Source organism: Plecotus auritus (assembly GCF_963455305.1).
Source record: "Plecotus auritus genome assembly, chromosome: 10".
In the NCBI taxonomy this organism is placed as follows: Eukaryota; Metazoa; Chordata; class Mammalia; order Chiroptera; family Vespertilionidae; genus Plecotus; species Plecotus auritus.
Genome location: NC_137785.1, coordinates 39,559,109 through 39,586,196, shown reverse-complemented (window position 1 = coordinate 39,586,196; position 27,088 = coordinate 39,559,109). Strand labels below are relative to the sequence as shown.

At 41.1% G+C, this 27,088-nt stretch overlaps 1 protein-coding gene across 2 annotated transcripts in view; it reads left to right on the top strand.

Moving 5' to 3' along the window:
• The window catches only part of WWOX (WW domain containing oxidoreductase), a 947,098-nt gene that overhangs the window by 7,409 nt on the left and 912,601 nt on the right, over positions 1-27,088 (top strand). For both annotated transcript variants that reach the window (XM_080645807.1, XM_080645808.1), the window contains exon 4: positions 1,757-1,935. In XM_080645807.1, the coding sequence (XP_080501933.1) occupies positions 1,757-1,935 (179 nt within the window). The remainder of the gene's footprint in view (positions 1-1,756; positions 1,936-27,088) is intronic.

The window sequence follows — 27,088 nt, the reverse complement described above, 5'->3', positions numbered from 1 at the left end:
TAGAAAAATATGGCACAGTATATAATGTAATCTTAACAGGAATAACTACTTTTACAATTTTTGCATTTATTCATCCACTCTGTTTTATATACACACACTTTCTTAAAAAAAAAAGGAAATTTACTTTGTGAACTGCTTAGTAGCCTGTTTTTCCATGTAATGTATTTGTGAGCATTTTCACATATCCTTAAATACTTTTCAAGAAAATGTTTAATGGCTATAGAGTATTATTTTGTAGAGAGAGTGGGCAGTGGTGTTGTTAAATTCCTATTATTGGGCAGCTGTACCTATAAATAATGTTTTGAACATTTCTTATCTGTAAAACTCTCTTTAGAGTAAATTCCCATAACAAACAATAGTAGTAACCACCGGTCTAGTACATTGTGTGAGCCAGGCGTGATTCTAGTCACCTTATACCTGTAGTAGTAGCTCATTCAATCCCCACAGTGCCCCAAGGGAGGCAAGCCGGCCCACGCTGCCCTGGCTGGTCATCTTACCTCCCTGGGCCTGCTAGAGTGGTGTGCTGGCTCATGTTAACACAGCTCTCTGGTGGGAAAGTCCAGATTTGTTACCACGGTGTAAATACTTTCACCGCAGCCTGTTTCAAGCTCCCAAGTTGAAGTCACCGGGGAGTTGGGGAGAGATACTTATGCACATTGGGCTCTTGCAAGCCCATGTGAACTGGGTCCAGCATAGCACTGCTCTGTTGTCTGCGTGTAACATTGGAGTGCAAACATTTATCTGGCAGCTATGGCTATAATTACAATGAAAGTTGGATTATTCTTTGGTCTTAGTATTTATAGGATAAGTATAGTTGTAAAACTATATGTACTTTCACAAATCATGAAATCTCATCTCTTTCTTGAAGTTCTTACTAGTTTTTAAGATATTTGAGGTCTTTATCTCAAATCCCAAGAATTTAAAATGCAATAAATACTTTACATAAGGAGTAACCTGTTAATCCATGTGTCCGAAATTTATTTTAATATTGTTTCTACAATATTGAGATCAATTCCAAATTAAAATTAGAGTGCTTGTAGGAGGTATGAGTACAGTCTTAAAAGGAAAATCTTTAGAAATTTAGTAGTTGGTCAGTTTCATATTTACTGTTGAGACTTACCATTTTGCGTTTTCTATTTCTCTGCCCATCTTCTTAGGCCCTTGCACAGGGCCAAAGATTTAATTGAAATCTACTAAAAAGAGTGACTGACAGATCTTATAGCCACATTTACATGAATTAAAAACAAACCTAAAGCCTTCTTCTCTTTTGAGATTTAAGGGTACAAGGCAATGCGTAGTGTATGTTACAGCATATTTTATAGGCAGTTCTGAAGGAAAGAAGTAGATGATTCTCTTTCCAGGCAGGAATGTAGTTCTTCTTGAGGCCAGAAGATAGACTACATGAACTTCAGTTCTTTCTGGGCTTTAGAGTAAGCAGTCTCAGTACATGAAGAATGGGGTTTGCCTAGCCCCGTGGTCGGCAAACTGCGGCTCGCGAGCCACATGTGGCTCTTTGGCCCCTTGAGTGTGGCTCTTCCACAAAATATCCTGGCCTGGGTGAGTCTATTTTGAAGAAGTGGTGTTAAAAGAAGTTTAAGTTTAAAAAATGTGGCTCTCAAAAGAAATTTCAATCGTTGTACTGTTGATATTTGGATCTATTGACTAATGAGTTTGCCGACCACTGGCTAGCCTAAACTATAACATTATCTTACACTTACAAATGCCTGTGTTCACTGCTTTCTCCTTTTCTTTGCAGCCATATAAATAAAAGAACTACCTATTTGGACCCAAGATTGGCATTTACTGTGGATGATAATCCTACAAAGCCAACCAACAGACAGAGATACGATGGGAGCACCACAGCCATGGAAATACTCCAGGGCCGGGACTTCACTGGCAAAGTGGTTGTAGTTACTGGAGCTAACTCAGGAATAGGTAGGCCACTAACTTACAGTTGTTGTTATTATTATTATTATTATTATTATTATGCCTGCTATAATGAAATTTTACATAGTGATTCTCTAATTTAAAAATGTATCTATAGCATTTTCAGCTATTGCTTAGTTAAAATCCTGCTCTCTTTTAAAATCCCAGTGTTACCGTGAAAGGCTGTGTAGGGGCTGACCTTGTCTTCTGTGAAAGATGCACACTCAGTGAAAGATCGTGGCTATTTTGGTGTTCAAGGGTTAGAGACAACAGTCTCCCTCTAAGAGTTTCTGACCTGGTCTGTGTGGTGTACGGACATATTCCAATTACTTGGGTTGTTGAAACCAAAATTGATTGGTTAGTGGAATAATAGAGAATAACGACGTATCATGATTTTGTTACTAAGGATACTGCAGGTTTCACTTGGTCATTGAGAATATAATTTTCCTTTGGGTAAAGGATTTTATTTCTTTATAAAGTTGGACAATTAGTGCATGCCTTAACCTGTAAATTAACCCTCCTAATTGCTGGTGTTTAATCACATGACCATCATGAGGTAGGTGGCTCAAGGGGTGTTCTTCCCTTAGCATCATGGGCGGTTAAGGAAGTAGTGGCAAAGCAGATGCTTATACAGTAACTCTCCATAGGATTTCACTCTTACTTTGTCTTTGTCTATTTACATCAGTATCTGGATCTGTAAGAACCAATTGCTTTGAGTAAGGATATGCATCTTAATTTATGGAGACAAAAAATGGGATTGCATTCAGCTGTCTTCTGGCAGGTTCTCTCTGTCCTTTGATCACTCCCACCCTCAAAGCCCCTCCCTTGTCGATCTTCTCTTTCTTACCCCTTTGTTCATGTCCTGCTCTCTCCTTTCTCTTTCTTCATTTTCAGTAACCCCTTCTTGAACCCCCAGAATCATTTTCTAGCATCATCAGCTCACGCTCAGGAGGTGAAAACACGAGTTAGAGGATTAGTTATTGTGTAGGGTCTACACTCTAATGAGCTACGGTCTCTGAACAGGACTTGTGACTGCACTTGTCTGTGAAGGCAAAGAAGCAAATGGAGTTTGTTTGTTTATTTGAAAGAATTTAAAGTCAATTTGCAGACCTCACCCTGGGCTCAGAATATGTTCAGCTCAATTTTCTGAATTTGTTTTGGGATGAGTTCTATATAGTTATCATTGGTAATCAAACTGATGACACTGTATTAAAAATAATGGCTAGATCCTCAGTCATCGAAGAAAAAATATGTTGTGTTTATTGCATTGACTACTGTTATGTGAGGGTGATGACCAATCAATACATGTAGCAAAATTAAGAAAAAATAAGGACTTAAGTAAAAAAACAACACCCTTTTTATATAACACTTAGTTAACCAGAAAATTGACTAAGAGATTTCATTCCTTCACTCTTCTGCCTACACTGCTTTTTGTTTAGTTAGATATGTGATTACTGCTGATTTTTGGCATGAGTGTTTATACTTTGATGTTTGATAACAGACCTTCGGATATGGCTAATGCTCTGTCAGGGATTTGCAACATCAGGCTTATGACATTGTAATCCTGGACTAACCGAGTAGGTTCATAAAAAGAGCTATGTTGAGTTGGATATTTAATCATGATTGAAGAGGAGGAGGAGATTCTAAGCAGGGGGTAAGTGTGGTGTTGATCAGAATGGACCTCGAACCTCTTTGAGGAAAACCCTGGACTTTGTGTCTCTTCCCGGCTCCCATGTCCCTTTGAAGACTCTTCTTTCTTGATGTCCATAATCCATTTTGTGGACACTGCAAGCAGGCGTCTGTGGTCCCGACAGATATGGTGGCCAATTGTGAAGCTCAGGGAGAAAGGAAGGGATGTTAGGGAAGGTCGTAGGTACACTAGCGCTTTCTATTCAGTCACAGCTGCTATTTCCCCAGCTCCAACCTTCCCTCAGAAATTGCCTTTAACACTGCCCATTCCCTTCTCCACTCTTGAGAAGCATAAATCTAGGTGAGTGCTGAAGGTTTTTATTCTTAATTTTTAAAATAATATTGTACTGAGCATTCCAGGCAATCAAATCCTTGCAAATTACTTTCACTCTGCAGCAGTGGTGGTATCAGGCTTAAAGAAAAGAGGCTGCAGACAGGCACAGGGCTTTCGTCGTTGCTGAGTTAGCCTTTATGTCCCATGTGGCTGTCTTAGAAAGTGTCCTTGCCCAAGTAGGCTGCGGCTTCTAGATAAAGTCCTTCCTTCTACTGCACTGTGAAATAGGCCAATTTACAAATTGCTATCACCACTTTATTTCTGCCCATGCCAAATCAAATAGCTGAATGCGGGGGGAATCGGGCATCTTCATTTCCAAGATTTCTGGGCATTCAAGAGTCATCTCTCATCAGAGCTTTCCTTAGCCGCTCAGGGAAGCCTGTTTTCTACGTCCGAGCTGTGAATGTTCTCCTTGAGGCAGGGTAGGCTGGAACAAAACCTACCAGTATTTATTTGCAGAGTGGTGACTCTGTGGATGAAAACATAGATACCCTCATTTTCTTTACAATTCTGGTGTTTCTAGTGGTTAAAAAAAAAAAAAAAAAATTCCCCACAAGGCACTGCTCTGTTGGAATTGCTATTTGTTGAACTTCTCTCTCTTGTGGAAACAGATGATCAGGTGGTGAGAAGGGGTCACCTTTCCTTTATGAACTCTTGGTTGTGCTAGGACACTGCCCCTTCCAAGTGGCCTCTACGCAGATTTTTGTCTTGTCTGCTTCTTCCCCGGCTGTAAAGATACAGATTCATATTTTGAATTTTTGATATTTGACTTTACTAAGGCAATTGGAGGGACTCCTAGTTAATTTTACTAAAAAAAGATCAGGGTGACTCTGGAAGGTAGAAGAAGGATTTTGAGGAGCCATCAGAATAAAACATTATAACTTCAAGTGCTCTGACACTTGAAGTTTGTAGCCAGGAGTCACTGTTGACTGGATTCAGCTCTCTAGATTCAGGGTTGGCAAACTACAGCCCATGGGCTGAATCTGACCCGCCGCTTGATTTTATAAGTCAAGTTTCATTAGAACACAACCATTCCCATTCACTTCCATGTTGTCTGTGGCTGTTTACATGTTACAAGCAGAGATTGGTAATTATGTCAGAGACCATACGGTCTGCAAAGCCTAAAATAGTTACTGTCTGGCTCTTTACAGAAAAAGTTTGCCAGCCCCTACATTAGGTGATCTAATTCCTTTCAAAGTACAATCACCCAACAGTCTCTAAATCCGACACATTTTAGGTAACATTTAGATATATGGGATGTCCCCAGGCCACAGGAAGATTGTGGCAACACATCATATGTAACTGCTGGGGACATCCCACCAGTGTCCTGCACCCGTTGCCTCAAGTCTGTTTCCCCTAGTTAGGGAGCTGCAAGCTTTAGGATGTTGCCTCCTCAGAAACTAACACTCTTCTCTCCTTGACCTTTGTTTAACCAGCGTTCTGAACCCGAAGACCTTTGTAGGTTGAAAGCTGTAGCTTGTGGACCTCTCTGTGTGGAGCTCAGCATCTCAGTATCCAGGGGGAAGTCATCTCTTCACCTAAAGCTTCTGCTAGACCAAGAGGCCCGGACCCCGCAGTCCCAACTGCTAACCAATAGAGGCAAGGGAGGAATTCGGTTCTGTTGGTGCTCACCTGGTACTGAGCAGGAAGGGCAGGCAGTTCACGACTGCCTGGAGTTAGGGGCTTGAGGACTCTGATTGGGTGAAAATGAATGGAAATGGCTTCAACATGGTGATCATTAAATACAAGCATTATTGCAGAGTCTCAAGAGAGAATTTTTTAGGCTAGGAAATTTCTCATCATGGAAGATCCCATAGCTTTTTCTAGACACAACCTGTCAATCAAGCTGATTTGGCTCTGCAGATAAATAGTTCATATAAAATGCTGCCTTCTTGAATCTGAGGGCTGATGTGCCCATCGAAGGCAGGATCCTTCTAATGAGGGGTTGATTGAATGCCTGAATGTGGGACAGGCCCGTCCTGTTCACTGTTTCTTAGCGGGGACAGTTGTTGAAACTCATGCCGATTGTTTCAATGAGCCAACAGATTTATCATAATCGTATTTAAGGCACGAAATCCAGGTTTTGTCAAACATCCATTTTAAAACTATTAATTATGAGCAATTTAGATATTTTCAGTCTAATGTTCATTGGTAATGATGAGAAAACTTTCTTAATTGCTAATCTTACATCAGTAGTGGGTAAAATCTGATTATGAAGTCTCTTTCAGAGTTTAGGCAGGATAAGCCTTCATAACGGGGCTATGTCTAATGTCGTGGCTTTAAATCTAGAATAGCCTTGGCTGGTTTTGGTTTTTGAGTCAGAGGATCCATTGAAAAGAACAAAATTTTTTTCTCCTTGAACAAATACAATCTTGGTACCTTGGTATATACCAGTAAAATATATTTTAGGACTGGCACTTCACTTTTCTATGTAGTCACCTTCCTAAGGTTTATTATAGGGATGCTAATGTGTGTCCATATATATGCATATGTATGCATGTGTATACATACACATACTTAAATTTCAAAATTTATATATTGTGAGAGGTAAAAAGTCCATGTGCGAACTATCAAAGTCACCCCTAAATTTATTCCCTTCAATGAAGGTACCGGATTTCCCATGCGCGAAACCCAAAATGTTGTATAGTATAATTTTGAAATTGGTGGTTTGGGCTTAGAGAACCCATTTATTAACGCTCAGGGTCTTGTTCCTAAATCATGTGTTGTACTTACAGTGTGAAGTATACTTGCCATATTCTTTTATCCTGCAAATCATCACCATGATGAATTCATATCTAGTGTAAATTCTACCAGTTCTATAGTAATACAAGAACATTACTTTTCTTCCTGTAAAAAAGTGTATTCTCAAGATTTTTAAATCCACACTTCGCAATTATGAACTAGACTAGTTTCCTTTATACTTTCAGTTCTTTGTTTTTGTTTCCACACCTCATGTTACTGAACTTTGCCTTTCAGTTTCTCCGAAAGAGCCCTTGAATTTGAGGCTAGCGCTAACTTATAGTCCTTTTCGTGGTTAAGACTTCATTGTATGGGATCATTTACACTTGGGATCCTCAGATGTCTGATTACAATTTCTTTTCCAATTGTCAACAAAACTTAAACCAGTGGGATCTTGGCATTTATCTTCTTTTAGAGAACCCAGTGCTCATGAAGTAGAGGGCAATTCCTGTAATAATCTAACCTTTTGGTAATTTAAACTCCCATTTTAAATTAAAAACATTTGTGACCACTTTTCTTTTATGCTAAAACATATCTGTTTATTACAAGTAAAACGATTTTGAAATTGTTTTGTTCTGAGTAACTATTGAGATTTTTGACTATCTTGGAAAAAGTCCTTGAACGATTGTACATAAAAATTGAGATTTATTATCTTATGAATTAAGCAGCCGTTTTATATTTGCTGTTCTTGGACATTGACTATAGATGGAAATAACATGATCAGAGTATTTGAGAAGCTTTATATGTTTCTTTCTAAAAAGACGAATTGAAGTATTCTAATGAGCCTCATCTCATAATTTGGACAATCTCATAAAAAACTTATTTAAAAATATTAATAAGTAATATATAGAGAGTAATGTATAAATAATATACCTGATCTCAATTGAAACTTTTTTGTTGCATGAAATCAGTTGAATTTCATACTTGCATGTAGGTTTAGATTTTAATTTATTTGTTATAGTGCAAGCATAACAGATGAGAGTTATATAAGCTATTGTTCAAGGACAAAATGGTTCAGAGTCCTAATTTAAAGAGAATATTTAAAAATATGATTTTTATCCTGATTGATATTACAAGGGTTATATAAGGTTTTAAAATTTGAAAGTTATTTTACATAATACCTAGTTTAAATAATTTGATCTTTTGCTTTTACGTAATACAATGACCTAGTCGTCATGAAAGTAAAGGTTCCACATATTTTTCTTGTAAATTAACCTGAAAGAGAACTATCTACTTACATATTTTCTCCACTAGAGGGCTCTGTTGCCCTTTGGTATAATCACACAAAAGCGGTAGCATCTCAGTGTAGTTTTCCTCCTCTCCAGCCAGGCTTGCTTTCATTTTTGTTAAATAATGTCTCTTACTTTTCTAACATATCTTTTAGGTCTTATACTTCTTGGTGAAAGAGTTCAAACTGAAGACTGTTACTAGTGTCATGTTTGTTTCTTTTTATTTCTCACCCCCCCTCTTTTTTTGCTTTTGGGTGTTTTTGTGGCATAAAATGCCAAGGATGAAGAGATCCATTTAATAAAAAGGTCTATTGTATTCAGGGAGCAGCCTGTCCTGCCAAATTACACAAGGGCATGTGTTTTCATGACATTATTGGTTTTGAGTGTGCTGTCCTATCAATAATGTGATTTTTTTTTCTAAGTGGAAATTTAAATATTTAAATACTGATGCCTCTGTTTAAGGTCATTTAGAATGCCTTGGCGATCTTATACTTTTTTCTAAGAATATAGAGTTTCCCTGCCCCTGCCATCCTGGCCTTACCACCCAGTATTATATAATTTATTATATTTAGACTGTTTATTAATGATATGTTCTTGAATTAGAAGAAAATGTGCCCTTTTGGGCTTAGTATATATTTCTTTCTTTTTTAAAATATATTTTATTGATTCTTCACAGAGAGGAAGGGAGAGGGGTAGAGAGCCAGAAACATCGATAAGAGAGAAACATTGAGCAGCCGCCTCCCGCACACTTCCTACTGGGGATGTGCCCGCAACCAAGGCACATGCCCTTGACCGGAATCAAACCCGGGACCCTTGAGTCCGCAGGCCGATGCTCTATCCACTGAGCCAAACTGGCCAGGGCTAGTATATATTTCTTAAGTAAGAGAGGGCACATTGAACCAAATACTTAATTTGAACCAAATAGCCATTACTCTACACATACAAGATCTTAAGGAGAGTAATTTTTATCTTGGCTCCATAACTGAAGTTTGAGGCAGCCCGTTAATTGCATGCTTCAGTTCTCAAACAGAAATTTGGCCCAGAAAAGAAAACACTTTTGGCTTTATAAAACTGCTTATTTTCAGATTTTATATGGGGATAAAATGAATACACTGTACCATATTACATTTATTTATATTATTCTTTCTCTCAGCAGCCTACTTTTTCTCTTTTGAAAATGAAAGGGCCTGAAAGCATTGTGATTTTACTTGTAACATTGCAAAACTATTTCACCAGAGTAAAGATATTTTGGTCATTCATGTACAGATATATTTGTTGTTTATCAAATAAAAGTTGTTAAAACTGGATGGTTATTCTGGGAATTATTACAGATTTTATAGTAAAAGTCGTGTTGACAGTTGAAGGACACTTATTTAACATGATGCAGCCCACATTCTTTCCTGCACTTTCTGAAGCATATACACGAACTTCATATGTGAGTCCTGAACTTTTGCAGAATAACATTCGGGGGCCAATTGGAGGGCCTTCTTGCAAAGATTTCTTAAATAAAGGGCTCCAGTAGATTGATCAAAAGCTAAGGTTTCTTGCCTAAATTCATTATCTTCCTTTTGCTTAATAACCCTGCATTTCATGAAGTGCCAGTCTTTATCTACACAAGCCCAACTAAGTGAGGTAAACAGGAAGTGTCCTCCTGTTTGATGATTTGTATGACATGGTTAGAATCTCATTTTTTTCTAATCTGTGAATTATTTGTTTACCAGGCTGTGGCGCTTGGTTTTCCAGATCCCCCTTGTTAGAAGCCATATTCAAACTGTGCCATCTCTGAAAGCCAATCGAGGTTTCCTCGCTGGACCTGAGAGGAGAGCTAGCATTGTGTGCATGTGCAAGGCAGACAGAAGGAGAGAGTTTATGTGGGTGAGATGGGGGGGGGAGGGTTTTATTCCAGTGTTTTACTATTTCTCCCTAGGTTGGGGGAGGGATGGATGAGTGGGGGTGTGGAGGGGGAGGGAGAATTACAGAGGAACTAGCAAAGTGGATAGAGCCAGTCCTTACATATTAACAAATTATCTCCTATAAAGAGAAACAAAATCAGAACCGAAGAAGTTTCTTGTCTAGTCATGTGGAAACAAGTTAAAACTAACAAAACATTTTTCATTATCATTCCTACCTCTAAAATTTGCTTAATTATTCTGGAATAATTAGTATTTACTGATCACTGTAAGATTATCTTAGGTTGCTAGCTCTTTAGAATATATAAAGGTTCTGTACACATTGTATTTAATTCTCACCACAGTGCTCCCAGCTATCTTGAAATAGTGTCAGAATGAAAGCACAGAGGGGTGAAGTAACTTCTCTGAGATCACCCAGCTCCTGAGTGATGGGTGCCTGCAGAACTAGAGCAGAGAACTTCTGAGACCATGTCTGGGGCCCTCTTTGTTCTATTTGCTGCCTTCTTGTTCCAAGGAATAGTGCACACTCCTGACCAAGCTCTTCCCAAGCATTTCATCCAATCTGAAGTCAACAAAGTTACTTTATCATCAGTAAAAGCCCGCTCTGTGCCAAGCTGTGTGCTGGGTGTGGTGTCTGTAGGGAGAGAGGCAGATGTGATCTCTGAACTGCTGGGTGGTCATGAATTAGTACAGACACTTTCTCTACCCAGTCCCCCTTTGGTGTTCCTGTAAAATGGGTGCGGGGGCGGGGGGGCGGGGAGGGAGAGAGGAAGAATTACAGAGGAACAGGAGCCAGCATTTGTCAAGTTCGTGTTTTGCTAGGTGTGAGGCCAGATCAGCTTTACATGCCTTCTCATAAAGTATTTTAAAATTATATGTTATTGTTATAAAACATTAATTTTTTCATGGGAACCTTAGAAAATGCAGAGAAGTAAAAATAAAGGCTAATAAGAAAATCACATACTAACCAGAAATAACTTAATATTTAGCATATTTGATTCTTAGCATGTTCCCTTTCTTTTCCTTTGTGATTTTCCTACTTAACTGTGGTTCATGAGCATTCTTCCCTGCTGTTGACTATTCTACATCATCTTAATTGGTTGCATAGTATTTTCTTATATGTTTCTAACCAGTCTTTTACTGTGGCACATTTGGGTGGATTTCAGCGTTTTGATAACGGTAGAATGGAGACGAACATTTTGTAATTAAGGTTCTTACATATCTGTGACTATTCTATAGTTTTATTTCCTGGAAGTGAAGTTGCTGAATCAGGGGATTTATTCCTAACCTTAATATCTTGGCTGATTTTGTCAAACCACACCCCTGGGAGCTTATACCAATTGAATGCCTCGCATTCTTGCCAACCTTGGCAATTAAGATTTTTAAAAAAGTATCACTTTAATTTTCATGTCTCTGATTGTTAGTGAGATTGATCAGCTCTTCCTACGTTCCTCCATTTGTATTTACTCTTTTATGAATTGCCTTTTCATCTTCTGTGCGTAACTATTGGCTATGTATTGATTGCTAATTGATTGCCTGATTCATGTCGTATAATTTAATTTTCAAAATGTTCCTTTCTCTTAGAAGTTAATTTATCTCAAAGTGTCTATTACTTTAAGTACATATTCAATCTTGTGATCAAGAGGAAATTCATGAGAAAGAAGTTGGCCTACCTTCCCAGTCTGCGCCACTAAAAACTTTTAAGCATAGAAGTCTCATCTATCACACCAGCTACACCTCAGATCATGGGCACTGCTGCTTAATGCCTGCATTTAAGGAGGAAGCACCCCAGAAAACACACAGTTGGTCGGCTTGCAATGGTGGTTGAGTCCTAAGATAACACAATAGGTGACATTTGGTTATTTTGGTTTTGCAGATTTCCCCAGATCGTCTATTAATGGCCATAACCACTCTTCAGAGCTTTTCTATGCATTATCTCATTTGATGAGGCTGGCTCCTGCGTGGTGAAATTGTACCACTGCTGAAAATAGCTCTGCTGACAGTCAGGGGAAGCTTGATAGGTAGCGGGTTTCTGTCTGGAGAGGCGGCAGGGTGCAGGAGAGGGAATACTGACTCGGGAAGCAGACGTGACCTAGTTTTGAAACCTGGCCTAACCACATCCCCTCTGAGTGGCTTGGGGCAAGTTACCTTCCTTCTCTGAGCTGCGGTTCCACATCTGTGAAACATGGGTGATATTTCTGCTCTGCAAAGATGGGAACTCCAGGGTGCCCAGGGGATTGCTTGCTCAACATTGCAGGCACTTAATAAATTGTCGTCATTTTAGGGATGGGAGGCCAGGCTATCCAGTTACTGAAATTAGTTTGGTGTTTTCCTAGCTTCTTGGTTCTTGGATCCGCAGAAGGCTGCCATAATATCTGTGAGTTTGTCCTAAAATGACCTTTCTAAATCACTGTTTTAGGCATTGACTTGTTTTTAGTAGGAAAGGAAACATTTTAGACTTTTCTTTGTTTTGTTTGGAGGTTAGATAGTAGCTTCATGTAAAAAAAAAGACTCAATAGAAAAAAAAAGGGACAAGGTTAATTTTGTTGCAGTTAAGAAAGAAAAAAAGATAGTTAAACTTGGGGCGGGGGGGAGACTGGGAGGAAAACTTACATCTTAAATGAATGCATCCCAGTAACATCTTTATTATGAGAGTTTGGCATCAGAGCACATGCTCCCTTGAGTTTAGGATGGTTTATAGGACTGCCTGGGACATTAAGCATCAGTGTCCAACTTTGCTGTCCAATTTTCTTGATCATGCCAAAGAATGTGTCATTGGATAGAATTTTATCAGCACTTGAAAAGGTATGATGAGTTTTATTGGAGACCATTGGGACTTGTTAGAAGACTGGGCTATGAGACAGATTGTCATTAACTTACGTGACCTAAGGCAAGTCACTTAACTATTTTGAGCCTTCCTTTCCTTATCTGTACAATCCAGAGAATAATAATTTCTGTCACCATTTTGTAACGATCAACTAAAACACAGCGTGCGAATGCAGTAATGGAGAGAATTGCTTGCAGTTGGGGAAAAATAACCCAACAGTTGTCAGAAAGGAGGAAGAGGAGGGAGAGAGGAAGAGAGTCATTTAATCCCTAATGGACAGAGTAAAAGAGGATCTCTAGATATTTTCTGTCAGGATATGCTGGCGTCAGGTAACTTTGTTGTGCATTAGGCAATCGATTTGGTGGTGATGACCAGACAGATTGAAAGGATGCTGTCCCATCCAGAGTTGACAGGCTGCGACTTTAGCCAGATACTTAGGGGCGGAAACCTTTGGAGGCAGAGACGCCACGGTCGTAGTTGTGCTGAGGTTTCACAGGTGGAAATGTCAGTTCTTGCCCAGTACATTTTGTCCTGGTTGGCTCACGTTCCCACTGGCCAGGCCCTTATCCCTGCTTCCAAGGCAGAGCTAATACGGATGTAAATGGGAAGCATGAACTAGGTGCCTGTTTGCTTATGTGACATCAAAATTGCCAGCGACATCTTGATCCTGGAAACGGTTTTCCTGGTGATCACACGAAGCAGAAGAATGAAAATAATCAATCTCTTTCAAACGGAGAGACTCTGCTGCGTCAGCCGCCAAAGCCTGGGAGGATGAAATCTCAAAACTTTTTTCATCTTTCACTCTAGTGCCTTCAGCTTTTCTGCATGGCTGTGTCGTCCAGCGGGGCGGCCATGGCTTCTAGATTCAGCAGCTGGGTTGCAGAGGCTTCTATCAGCCAAGGGATCGTCACTGTATTCCAACTTGGCATTGCAAAAAGAAAGAAAAAATGCCATTACAACTTTATCTATTAGCAAAGGAAGTCTCAATTCTAAGCTCATGTACAGTTACCAGGCTGAGTGTTTGACAAGGGGGAGAGCGCGGTAAGCGGTCCATACGGGGAACATCTCAGGCAGGGAGAGAGGCAGGTTTTTGGCAACACTCACCATCCTCTGAGCCTGAAGAGCTGACTGGTGCCTTTTCCCTACCAGATGTAGCATTTGCAGCTGGCCCGGTGTTTCTCCCTGTCTTCTTGCCTGTTGTCCTGACCAGGGAGGGACTCACAAGAGGAAAGCAGTCGTGTTTGTGCCATTATTCTGGCAGTCTTAGACATACCCGCGTGCACACATGTACACCTAACATTCACATGCTCCTTACACATCCCTTATTTATTAGGACAACACACATTTATTAGTTTCATAGAGGTCAGACGTCCAAGATCAGTTTCATGGGGCAGAAGTCAAGGTGGCAGCAGAGCTGGTTCCTGGAGCACTAGGGGGAGCCCATTTCCTTGTCCCTTTTGAAGCCTCTAGTGCCCATCCCTGTTCCTTGGCTTGGGGTCCTTCCCTCTGCCTTCATGGTGCATCACTCCACCTTCTGCTTCACCATCACATCACCTTCTGTGGAGTCAAATCTCCCTCTCATATGGTCCCTTATGCGCTTACATTTAGGGCCCATCTGGCAAAGCCAGGATAGTCTCCCCATCTCAAGACCCATGCCTTAAACATGTCTGCAATGTCCTTTTTGCCATATAAGGTACCCTCAAGATTCCAGGGATTAGATTGTGGGCCTCTCATGGGGACCAGTCTTCAACCCAAGCCAGAAAGTGATGCATTACCTCCAAGAACTCTTTCAGCGTTAGCATCAGAAACTTATATCCACACTCTACCTTATCCCTCCCTAACTGGTTCTTCAGGCTGGGTGGTTTTGTCTAGAAGAACTCTGGTTCATGTGCCTCAGTGTTCTGCATCTGGGAGCAGCCCTCCGCTGCCTCACGTCCTCCAGTTTGAGCAGGAACTTCACTGTCTTGCTACTGAGTAGCTTGGTATCATGGGAGAGTGATTAAGGGAGGGGAGCATTTTCATTCTGCTCATTTCTCTAGCTGGGGGCCATCTGGCCAAGAGTAGAGCTACCCAATCAGGGCAGAGGTTTGTAGCCTCGATCTGGCCCTCAGATGATTTGTGGAGGCCACACAACAATGGCCTGTAGTGTTTCTTGTTTTGATTTAGATTACTTGCCAACATGTTAAAATCTTGATTTCTGACTCTTGAAGGTTCAGAGAGCTGGGAACACTGAGTCCCTGTGTCCACCAAGGGGAATTGCACTGAGTCTGAGCCATGCTGCCCCCTGCAGGCTGTTTGCCTGCAGGGAGGCAAGGGTATCTCACTTGGTCATGTTACATTACCTGCCAGGTCCTTTTGGAGGCTGAGTTCAGAGCCCTGTTTAGGGTGTGTAATGAGGGCTGCATGGAGGGTGTGGACTGGCTGGCTCACACCCACAGACACACCCTTTATGTGGTCATTTGTGTAGTCAAACATTAGATGACTACTGATTCCAGATGCTGTGTGTCTTCCGTGTTAGTACCAAACAGAATTTACACATTAACCTTCTAGAGTTACACACTAACCAAAATATTAGCAACTTCATCTTTGTGGTTCTGTGTTCTTTATACTATAATTTGTTTTCAAACCTATACATTTCTTTTGGTACATGTATGCCTCTGAGTACATTCTAGTTATTTCTGTATTTTTAAATTCGTATTTAAAAGTACAGGACACTAAAACCTTTCCTCCTCATTCTTGAGAAGATATCTACACATGAACCACCAAATATGTTCCTGTAAATTAAAGAGAACTTTTTTTCTTTTTAATTTCGACTGATGCTTTTTAAAGTCTTACTGATAGTCTCTGGCTTTTCTTAGGGTTCATTTGCACGTACGCATCTTCTGAGTAACCATAAGGAAGGCAGGGTGAGTGAAAAGTCGCCCTCACTAGAACAGTGTGTAGATTCTTGAATTTATATTAATCACAGTCCCACCGCTTGCCTTGTGGTAATAGGCACGCAGCTGTATTATGATTCTTTGAAAGCGTATGCTGTGTCTTTGAATGCTCATGCTTACAGTCTATGCAGTAATGTACTGTTCAGATAATATTTGCTGGAAATTAGTGGTTAGTTTGAGTGGCACGCTTACTCCCTCTTTTTATTCTTTTTCTTTTTGTGTGTGTGTGTGGACAGATTTCTTTTGCAGCTCTGGCTGGCTCTCCATAGCTGGCATCTGCGCTCTGCTCTGAGTTTCGCCTTAGCCTGGAGCTCTCGGCTCTCCGTTCCTCACGCTGCTGATGGTGGAGCCGAGCCCTGCTAATGCTGGTGATTAATCTGACAATGTATACCAGCGAGATTTTATAATTGCCATAATTCTTCTTTGCTCCATTCCCTTTTCCTGCTTCTCAAATGGTGCAGCAGCTGCAAAGCACAGCATTTCAGCGTAAGATAGAGAATTGTAGCTTAAACTTCAGATTTTACTTTCTGTCAGGCTGCAGGAAAAGTAGTCACACGTTTTGATACTATTTGGATCAACAAAGTCCAAGCAAACTTTTTATTACCTAGTGTGTAAAATTTAAAAGCTAATTTTCAGAATTTTAAAATTTTAGGAAGGCATACCCAGTCTTTAAGAATTGGCTTCTAGAGTTCATATTCTAGTTATTACAAAGCTCGGACCTGTTTGCATTGAAGAATTTAATAATGGATACTTTCCAAAGGATACTTTAAAAACACACACAGTCATATCATGTGTTTGGTTTAAACTGTCCCAGAGAAGTACCTGAAAGTGAAGTAATTTCAAATTAACCTTTGAAGAACAAAGGCTGATGGCTTTATATGTCTATAAAGCTTGAACTACTGACCCTCCCAGGCTGCTCGCCATGCGAGGCTAATTACGGAGATGCCAGCTCACAAAAGCAGGGGGTGTACTTGTAAGGCCGCGCGGGGCTGGGAAGGGAACAAAACACCACAGAGTTGTCACGTGCAGAAATGAGGGATGCAAGTGCACAGTCTGTAGAATGCTTCTACCTTCCTAACCGATTCCGTGGACCTTGCGCAGGCATTTGGGAGTCACATGTGTTCTCTTACACCCTCCTTGGCTGTTTTCATGAAGAAGGGCTTTATAGTGTAGGCTGTGTGTGTGTGCATGTGTGTGTTCATGTTGGTGGGGAGAATTCACTCTTGTGACAAATAAGAAACAGCAAACATCGTTAATGTTGACTCTACAATTTGTGCAAATATTAGTATTGGATTTCAGAGTCAACATGCAAGCAGGATGGCTCTGTTTTAAAGCCCGTGGTAGAAAACGAATGGCGATGACTGATGGCATTTCTGGACAGCTGTCAAGTCTTTATTTAGAGATTCATCCACATTTCCAGTGCTGGACATTGCAGTAAACAATAGTGTGGACGTTGCAAGACCACTGTCTGTGCACACGGTGCTCGTCATGCCTGCTGAATCTGACCTGTACTCGGGTCTTTTGGGAACCATTAAGCCCTCTTCCCTTCGTTCCCTTTAACCGTTTTTTCCGTCATGACAATTGAAATGAGATTTTTCTTTTTCATTACGTCTGTTCTTCAAAGCACATCTCTGGCTCACATCTTCATTCTCTGGTTAGTTTCAGATTTTACTTTAATCTTTCTGTACATCAGTACCTGTCATTATGGTATTTAAGCTCTTGGAAGAATTTGGCAGTTGCTAACTTTTTGAGAAAATAAAGCGCTCCACTGCTGTAATGCTCTGCTCGTGCGGAGTTAAAAATCCACATCCTCTGGCTGAGCTTGTGATGATTTAGCTGCTGTCTGTAATGAATAGCCGGGCTCTTTTCCTTGTTGTGAAGAGGATAACTCCGGTTTCAGAAAGCTTGACCGTGTCTCCATGGTGGATGCGAGAAGAACCAGGAGAGTGTGAGAACGTTCATAGTATTGTCATACAGTGACCGCTCGACACGGGTGTGAGAGAGGAAATCTAGCACAAACCATTACACTGAACAAGAAGGAGATTCTGGTGACTTGCGGTGCTGGTGGCACAGAGAATAGGAGAGAGAAGTGAGGCACACATGGAACAGGGGTTGCCTGCACGTCGAAACGTCCAGATGCTGTAACAGTGCAGGCGCTGCCCTGTAGACAAGCCTGGCTCCCCGGCGCTCTGTAAGTGAGGACAGGGCCTGGCTGAGAATCAGCGGGTGCAGGCTCCCTCAGGCTCCCCTCCTGGAGAGAAGACACCCACAGTTCCTCACCCAGGGCAGTGTTAGTACCGGGCAGTGTGTGAAATGTGCGGCAGTGACTTCTAGTGTTTATTAATTCAGAACATGACGCTGCCAGCTCCCCTGTTGGTTGACCAAATGTGGGGACAATTTCTCTATGAGACGGGGAGGCTTTCGCTTCCTTAAAAAATGAACATTTCAAACAGTGTTTGAATTTCTTTCAGAAGCATCAAAGACGGCAGTGCAGTGGGGGGAGTTTAGGTTTTTAACCCTGCAGTTGTTCAAGTTTTGTTGTCCCTGGAAAGGACATTTTGTGAATTGTGTTCATATGCCTGAGGCCAGCTTTGTTGGTTTCTGTATATTCAATGATGGGAGATTTTTCTGTTCTAGGCACTGGGATTTCTTTCTTCCATCCATGACCTCGATCTAACTCAGGTTTTCTTTGCTACAATTTTCAATTATCAGTAGGCTAAGAGAATAATTGGAATGAAAGCATTAGTGAAAAATAAAACCCAGCCACTAAAACTGACCCCGAGAAGATAATGGGAAGGAAAAGGACATATGTAGGCATGGCTATCTAACTCCCTTTCTACTCGATCTGAATTCCTTTGGGAATTGAGCATATAAGCCCGTGTGCATCGATGCGACTTTTGAGGTCTCTGGAGTGGAGAATTCACCTTTGGAACTGGAATTTATTCAGCATGCATATGTGGGCCAATGATTGTTTTATATATGCCTGCTATTGAATGATGAGTAGGTGCGATAGCTATATATAAAATTATATTACAGTCCAAGAGGTGCTTTTACGAGGCAGCCTGGAAATGGCATCCGATTTTCTTACGGCTTTTTCATGTCCATTTTGATGAATCTATTTATTACTTCTATAATGATTCGTACACATGGTTGGTTAGCCAAGTTATTGAACTTGATCAACCTTGGCTGAAATTCACAATGCGTGCCAAACTTGTTGTAACATGTAAGAAATTACATCTGGACTAAAAGGTTCAATAATGATTACTCTTACAATGGAATCTTTTACAAAGCATGGGATTGTAGGATATGCCTATGCTTTTTAAAAATTATGGTGATACAATGAAACAAGGGAATATCACAGAGCTGAAAAAACGTGTTCGCTTGTAGTATCGATTCAAATTTATAACAAGCTTGATTCAAATTTATAACAGGTTTACTGGGCTCCCAGGGCACGGTGGGACCATCCCGTTTCCCGTGTGTGCATTCTCCCATCTCTCACTCAGAACTGGCTCTAGTCTTAATCATGTGACTTGTGAACCCTTTTGTGTCTTGGGGACAAAAACCTAATAATGTGCATCTGTTTATAAGTTCTAAGCTGTTTTGAGATGTGTGGCTACACTCAAATTATAGAGACTTGAGGAACATGGAGCTTTTCGCTCTAATGAGAGAATTCTAAGCTCAGATGGGCTCATTAGCACAGAAAGAGGTGTTGGGGCCCTGGCTGGTGCCCAGTGGTTAGAGCATCAGCCCTTGCACCAAAGGGTCTCGGGTTTGATTCTTGATTAAGGGCATGTACCTGGGTTGCAGGTTTGTTCCCTGGCCCTGGTCGGGCATGTGCAAGAGGCAACCAATTGATATGTCTCTCTCACGTCAATGTCTCGCTCTTTCTCCCCCTCCCTCCCTTCTTTCCACTCTCTCTAAAAATCAATGGAAAAAATATCCTCGGGTAAGGATTAACAAAACAAACAAAAAAACGGTGTTGGGGTTTGCAGGGCCCGGCAAATGACACCCTCTCCCCTTTCCAAGTATAAGCTAATTGAGAAACAGGACCAATGATAAGGCAAATGGAAGGCTAGACATCACAGAAATGACTGGTCAAGTTGATATTGGAGAGTACAGTTAACACGTGTGAGCTAGTGGGCTCTCTCTCCTAAACAACTGAATCAGACAGGGCCGAGCCACATGCGGCTCTTTGGCCCCTTGAGTGTGGATCTTCCACAAAATACCATGGCCTGGGCGAGTCTATTTTGAATAAGTGGTGTTAGAAGAAGTTTAAGTTTAAAAAATTTGGCTCTCAAAAGAAATTTCAATCGTTGTACTGTTGATATTTGGCTCTGTTGACTAATGAGTTTGCCGACCAGAGACAGGGAAATGGGTCAGTGCTGGGCCCCTCCAGGCCACTCCTGAGGGCAGGCCTAGCCCTGGGCATGCTCCACACAGCGGTGCAGAGCAGGGCATGTGCTGTCTGTGAGGGGAGAGGGAAGGCAGGCCTGTGTGTGCCTGGTTTTCATGGGTAGATCTAATCACGTAGGCTGTACCGCCTCCAGTGGGCAGGAGTAAGTGAGGGGCAGAGGGAGGGACCAGGGATCTGGGACATTAACACAAATGGAGACACATCTGAAGGGAAAGCTGCCTCCCTCAACCCCATCTCTTCAACAATAAAACACTAGCATGGTTACAATTATTAAGCCTTAGGAAGATTAGGCCACAACATAAATGTATATCTACAGTTGACTACCTAGTGTTTAGATTGTGAGTCCTCATTCTTGGATAAGCAGACACAATTTTTGTCTTTTTTACTTTAATGCTGTCCAACTTGATAGCGGTGGACCTGGGACTGTATCCTTAATCCCCAGGTGTCAGTTTTCTCACCTAGGAGGTGGGTTCCGTGACGCCAGCCTCATGGAGCCGTGAGAACTCAGTGGGATGAAGTGAAAGCCCCTGGCGTGATGCCTGTCACCATGTATTATCCACCACGAGTCCCCTCGTCAATTGTTCTGTTTCCAGGACTGAGTTTCAAATTTATTTTCTTAACTTTTTGCCGTGGACAATTTTATTTGTATGCCAATACAGGGAGAATTTTCGTTTTCTTAAGAGGTAAAAAGGAACTGGTCTAAGATGCACTCTTGTATGAAATGGGGAAGAAAAATCGCTAGAGTTTGGAATCTATGAGCCCACCTGCTGAGGGACAGCTCGACAGTCGTCACAGTCTCTGCTCTGCTTTGGGAGTGTGGTACATATTTGCCCATTATGTTCAGCTGCCCATTGGCAGTGTGCAGAATTGCCAGTGAACAGCAAGAGGGACTGATGCAAAGCCATGGTTTTGTGTGTTCCACCGGGATAGGATTCAGACTATTAACGGAAGAGACGGACTACAGCAGGTCTGTCTTTTCCATGTCCATTGAGAGTTGACCCTTTTCCCTGGTGGGTGAGCATCACGAACACACAGGAGGAAGGGAGAGGCACAGAGCAGGCCACTGAGCTCTTATTAAAGGGAGACAGCGCCCGAGCAAGCCAAGTGGAATTCTTTTGAACAGATCAGCTTTCTAAGTGGCTGCAATGATGAACGCTGTCCAGAAGGTGGTTGTGGGGCCACCATTTGTCCTCGGAAGGGCTGCTGGGGGCGCTGTGGGAGAATTCCCATTCTCTCAGCAGTGCCACTCCCTCTGGGAATACTGCAGGGGCCAGCCCAGCTTTGCTGACCGGACATGTGCCTTTTAATTATTCTGTCTTCGGTGAAATATTTCTTTATAATTTTACTAAATTTACTTCTCGTATTAAGACCCCATGCTATTATACTTGCCCACGGACGTTTACAACTTGCAACTAATTTGCTTTATTTCTTATAAGGCTTAATTAGAACGCAGCTGAGCAGTAAAGATGTGCATGACACGGTTAGTTCAAAACAGGATGTGAAAACCAAAGAGGAATGGAGGGCAGGACTGCAGGAATCTGGCACTTACTTCCCAGGGGGGCCCATGTACAGATTCCTCACGGGTGTTGGTCTTCCTACCTGTGACCTATGAGAATAAGGAACAGTTGAGAATGAGTAAACGTCTTTGGTTTAATTGAACTTTTCCAAGTAATGAAGATATGGTAAGAATGAATATCTCTTGATTTAGTCCTTCTCAAAATTATTTTCCCTGCATGATAATAAAACGCATTTGGGGGACCCACTCTGAGAAGTCAGCGGGAGTCTGCCTAACTTCCACCGCTGTCACCCAACTGCCGTCGGCCGTAATCAAGCCTGCGAGGGCCATGTGCTCCTCGAGCAGGAGCGGAGTGCTGATGTGCCACCCCACTATGTGAGCAGGAGCAAATCCTGGAAATGGGGAGCAAACGCTGGAAACGGGGCTTCTGGATCGCAATCGGCATTCGCATCTCTATTACCTACAGCTGCTCCAAGGAGTTTCTACCGTGCCACGTTTCTTGCAGCCCTTAACATTTGCAGAAAGAAAGCCTCCGATGTAGACAGCCTGTTAATACCTTTGGTTGGTTAGAACCTTCATGGCTTATTGTAAAGAAAGGTAAACGTCTAGAATATAGTGTTCATTCCTGGATGGAGCACAGACAAGCTAAGGGCTGGCAAAGTCATCCAGTCGTGTCTTGGTAGCACACATTAGTTACCTGATGGGAGAAAAGGTCTACGTAGGTTAGTTCTTGCGATAGCTCTCCAGGAGAGAGAGAATCCTGGCTCATATCAAGGACAGAACTGGGACCAGTGGACAGAATTCTGCAAGCAAGCAGCGTTCAGCTGATTAGAATGGAGGGAAAAACTTTTCTAATGATTCCCGTTATAAGGAGGTTGTAAGTTTTCCATACTGAAAATGTTTTAAGAAGTTTTTGTGTTCCCCCCAGAGCAGAACCCGAGACAGAGACTGATTTGTAGATAATTGGGATGTGGTTTCAGAGAGCGCGAGTGAGGGAGGGGAGGATTACACAGGATGTGTCACTGTGTTGCGCAGTGCTGTGGGTCAGTCGTGCTCGATGCTGAGGACTCTGAGGAGCTCAGCGAAGTGCATCTCCGAGCTGCCTGCCTGTGGAATGAAGGGTGCATGCACTTATCCATGTCTCCCATCCCCATAAGACCAGGGTAGCCCCACAGGTATTAATGCCTCAGCACGTTGCAGTATGAGTCCCAAGCAGGTTTCTGCAGGTATCCCATGCTGCAGTGTCAGAGAATGAATGGAGGGAGCCACACTGCACTCCCAGGTGGGGCTGTCCAACTGCATTTGTGTGGACTTGGTGGGAAGCTACATGCAGCCGTAGCTGGAGTGAGATGGGGTGGGAGAATTAAGTGTGTCTGACAGGTACCCAATACAGTCCACCCCTTGCACCCTTACTCATATCTCTTGTGCCCTATGAGAATAGTCTATCACTTACAGGTCTCCTTAGATGAAGGTTAAAAGACTGTCAGGTATATAAATCAGTCCCAATTTGTGATGAATTCTAGGGCTTTAACCTTATTCACTGTTGTATTAGCTTACTCAGGCTGCCATAACAAAGGACCACAAACTGGGTGACTTAAGCAGAAACTTATTATTTCCAAGTTCTGGAGGCTAGAAGTGTAAAATCAAGGTGTTGGCAGGGCTGTGCTCCCCCTGAAACTTGTAGGGCAGTGGTTGGCAAACTGTGGCTCGCGAGCCACATGCGGCTTGCGAGCTGCGGTTTGCCGCTTTGTTGACTAATGAGTTTGCCGACCACTGCGTAAGGCATTACCCTTACCCAGAAGTTGTGACTTTAGGTTAAAGACATTAGTACATTATTAAAATGTTTTTAAAGTGTTTTTCCCTAAGCAGTGGTCCGACCAGTGCTTGTAGGGGATGGACCCCTCCTTGTCTCTCAGCTTCTGGCAGGCTCAGATATTTCCTGGCTTGTGACCCACAGTTCCAGTCTCCTCCTCTGTCTTCACATGGCATTCTCCTGTGTCTTTTAACATCACCGTCCCTCTGTGTGTCTGTCTCTGTCCAAATTTTCCCTTTCATAGGGACACCAGTCATGTTAGATTAGAGCCGTCACAATGATGGGATTACCTCTGTAAAGGCCCTATTTCCAAATGAAGTCACATCCCGAGGTTCTGGAGGTTAGGACTTCTACATATTTTAGAGTGACACAATTCAACCCATAAGAACCCTGCTATAAAGAGGCATTGCGTTCTGTTATCGATGCTACCCAGATGAATTCATTCAGTACGTCATTCTCCTGACACATACTGAGTGCCTCCTGTTCCCAGCACTGTTCTAGGGTCCAGGGACACAACCGTGAGCGAAGCGTCCCTGCTCCTGTGGAGGTTACTTTCACATGGCGAATGCTTTTCGGGGGGAGTTACTCTTTCGTTCTGTGTTTATCACCCATTAGGAACCAGTGGGGGATTGCCTGCTTCCCAGTAACAGAACAGGCTGCTTGAGCACATGAGCTCCCCTCACAAAAGTATTTAAGCTCTCTGGGTGTCTGCTCGCCGAAGGTGCAGCAGAGGTAATTTAAGTGCCGAGCAGGGTTTGGTCTTGAAATGGTTAAGGTCCCACTCTGACGTGGAGATGGTAGGACTGCACAGATGGACTTGTTCTGAGAAGGTTTTAAGTGCACAGTACTTGACTTCTTTCTGTTTACCTTTCAGAGGAACAAACAAAATGTTTTCACAGCTTTCTGCTTAGGAAAAAAATATTCCAGGTCACTAGATTTTAACTGTTTTTTTTTTTTTTTTTCATTCTGTACTTCTTTGAGAACATCATGGAACCTCTGGCCCCTGTCCATAGGGAGAAAACAAATGTTTTCATAACCAGGCATTTGCGTGCAGTGTTGGACACTGAATTAAATACTAATATTTTTCAGGAATTGTAACCCTTAGTAGCAGTTAAATACATACACTTGCTCTAGAGAATTCTTTCATAAAAAGAATCATTGAATAGAATTAGAAATGAAAATATGCCTAGAGATGTTGATGTTAACTTTTTATTGCACTGGTCACTATCTGATGGAAATTTATCAGCATGTAATTACTATAAAGTAGTATTGATTTCAGAATTGCCCTTTGCTAAACAATGGAAATTTCCTAAATAACTGGCAGGCAATGAAAAAAATTCAGTTACTGACAGCCTGTCATAGTTGAATCTAAAACCTAGGGGCAAATACATATATTCTGTGTAGTTTCCATTTCTAGACTCTGGCTTTCTAAATTCTTCCATATAAAAATTTAAATTTCTTTCTTTTTTTGAAAGATGAGACCCTCTAATTATTGATTTCCTTCTTTTTATAATGTCTTAATAGAATTGATTTCCACACAAAAGTTAATTATTGAAAAAAAAAATTTTTGGTGGTTAGCAAATGTAATTAATTTATGAAAACTGGAAAGGTTTGATATTAGAATTAGTTGAACATCCAAGACCTGACATTTAGTGTCTTATTCATGGTGCATGGTAAATGTTTATGGAAGTGAATTCAGGTTTTTGCAACACTTCCAACTTTGAAAAGTGTAATAGTTAACTGCCTCTGTGGAAATAGAAATTACTCAGATATTATGTGACGAAAAACTAATGTTAGTTCACTTAAAACAAAACTGTGTAGCAGTATGTTATAGCCACAGGAATCCCTCAGCCAAATGTTAAGTAAATACAATGAAAACATTGGTAAAAACATTATCATGCTGCAAGAGAACTAGTAAGCCAGGCACCCCGGAGTAGCTGCATGTTCAGAGACACTTGGGTTGTCAGGCACACAGCTGTATTTGTGCTGTCTTGATGATCATTCACCGTGGATGTGATGAGTTACCTGGTTCTCCAGAAAAGCGTCCTTTTGCTTAGGTGTTTGTTGCATATAGAACGTTGTTTGAAGTCATGATTATGGCTGAACCACTTTTCCTTGATATACAATACTGTGCTCCTTTCCACACGAGATGGAATCAATGCTGTTGACTATAATGGAGGTTTGCATTTTTCTAATTTCTTATTTAGGCTGATCTGAGCAAAGATGTTCAAATTTCCATTTACTTAAACAAGATGGAGTTCTTGCTATGCCGAAGGAATATTTTCAGCTTGGTAATTTGCTTAGAAACTGTCTTATTCAATATTTGATGTTAAATTTGAACTAAAACACATAGCATCATATGACATGGGTTCTTACATTAACATTTTGTTGGATTGGAAACAGTATCAACACATTAGTCATTTTAATTCATTTAAGTTGGCTTTCTCCAGAATTCTGGAATCCAAAAACAACACATTTGTCAATTTTACACACAAAGGGAGAGGCAGGATGTAGTTTATAGTTAAATATCCAGCTTTGCAATGAAAAGCCAATGAATGCAGTTATAGTAAGTTGAATGAAATTCAGGGTGAAACAAACAGTGTAATAAGATTTTGATGCAAATTGAATACTTTAAAAATTTCTTTTATATTTATTTTTACGAGATTCTCTTTATAGATGCTTGCATGGAATCTTATAAACTGTCTAAAATTAAATTTTCTGTGGTTGTTATCCACATAATTTCTTGACTTGGCTGTTGTAATTATTCACATTTGCTTTCATAGAAAATTTACAGGTCAAGGTCACCTTCATATCCTTCCACATCTTGTTATTGTTTGGCTTTAGGTCAACTTAGAATTGAATGTTAAAAGTCCATTGTTTATTCCAGAGCTCAACAAACTATAGTGCACTGGCCAAATCCAGCCCTCCAAATCCAGCCTGTTATTGTAAATAAAGTTTTATTGGAACACTGGAACATCCACTCATTTGCTTGTCTGTGGTTGCTTTCATGTTATTTTAAAACAGTGGAATTGAGTGGTTGTGACAGAGATCATATGGCCCGCAAAGCCCATAATATTTAATATCTGACCCTTTACAGAAAAAGTTTGCCAACCTATGGTTTATCCTATTAACACATGTTTCTCATAAAGGGATTCCTCTGGCAAAATTTCACAATTGTTAAGAAACAAAGCTCACCTCTCCTAAAGAATTGGTATGCTTTTCTTCATTTCATAAAGAAGGCATTGTAAAGTATTCTATTTCCCTTCTTTACCTTGGTTGCCAGGAAGCTCAGAATTAACACTTAAATATTTAATTGAATAACCAGCTAACTTCAGATTCTTGGTAGATCAGTTGTTTGTTTGTTTTTGTTTTTTTCCCCTCTCAATATGAGCACACATTTTTACTTTTTAAAAAATATCAACTTTTTTGAAGTACATTTTGGTTATACACATGGATGACTCTTGACACAGTATACAACCAGATAACCCTTCTCCCCCTAATCAAGATATCGAACATGTACATCTCCACAGAAATTTTCCTCCTGCCTTTTTCCCAGGCAACTTGTCTGTCTCACCCCTCCCCCAATTTCCAAGTTATTTTTAATTACAGTGTTGTATGTGGGTGTTTATTGTGTACTACGTTTTGGAAGGAGTTGGGGCACCAGCTAGTAGTTGTTGAATAGCATAGCTACTAGAGAAGCTAAGGTTCATTTATTCTATTTAGTCTTCACAAATTTTTAGATTTCCATAGAATAT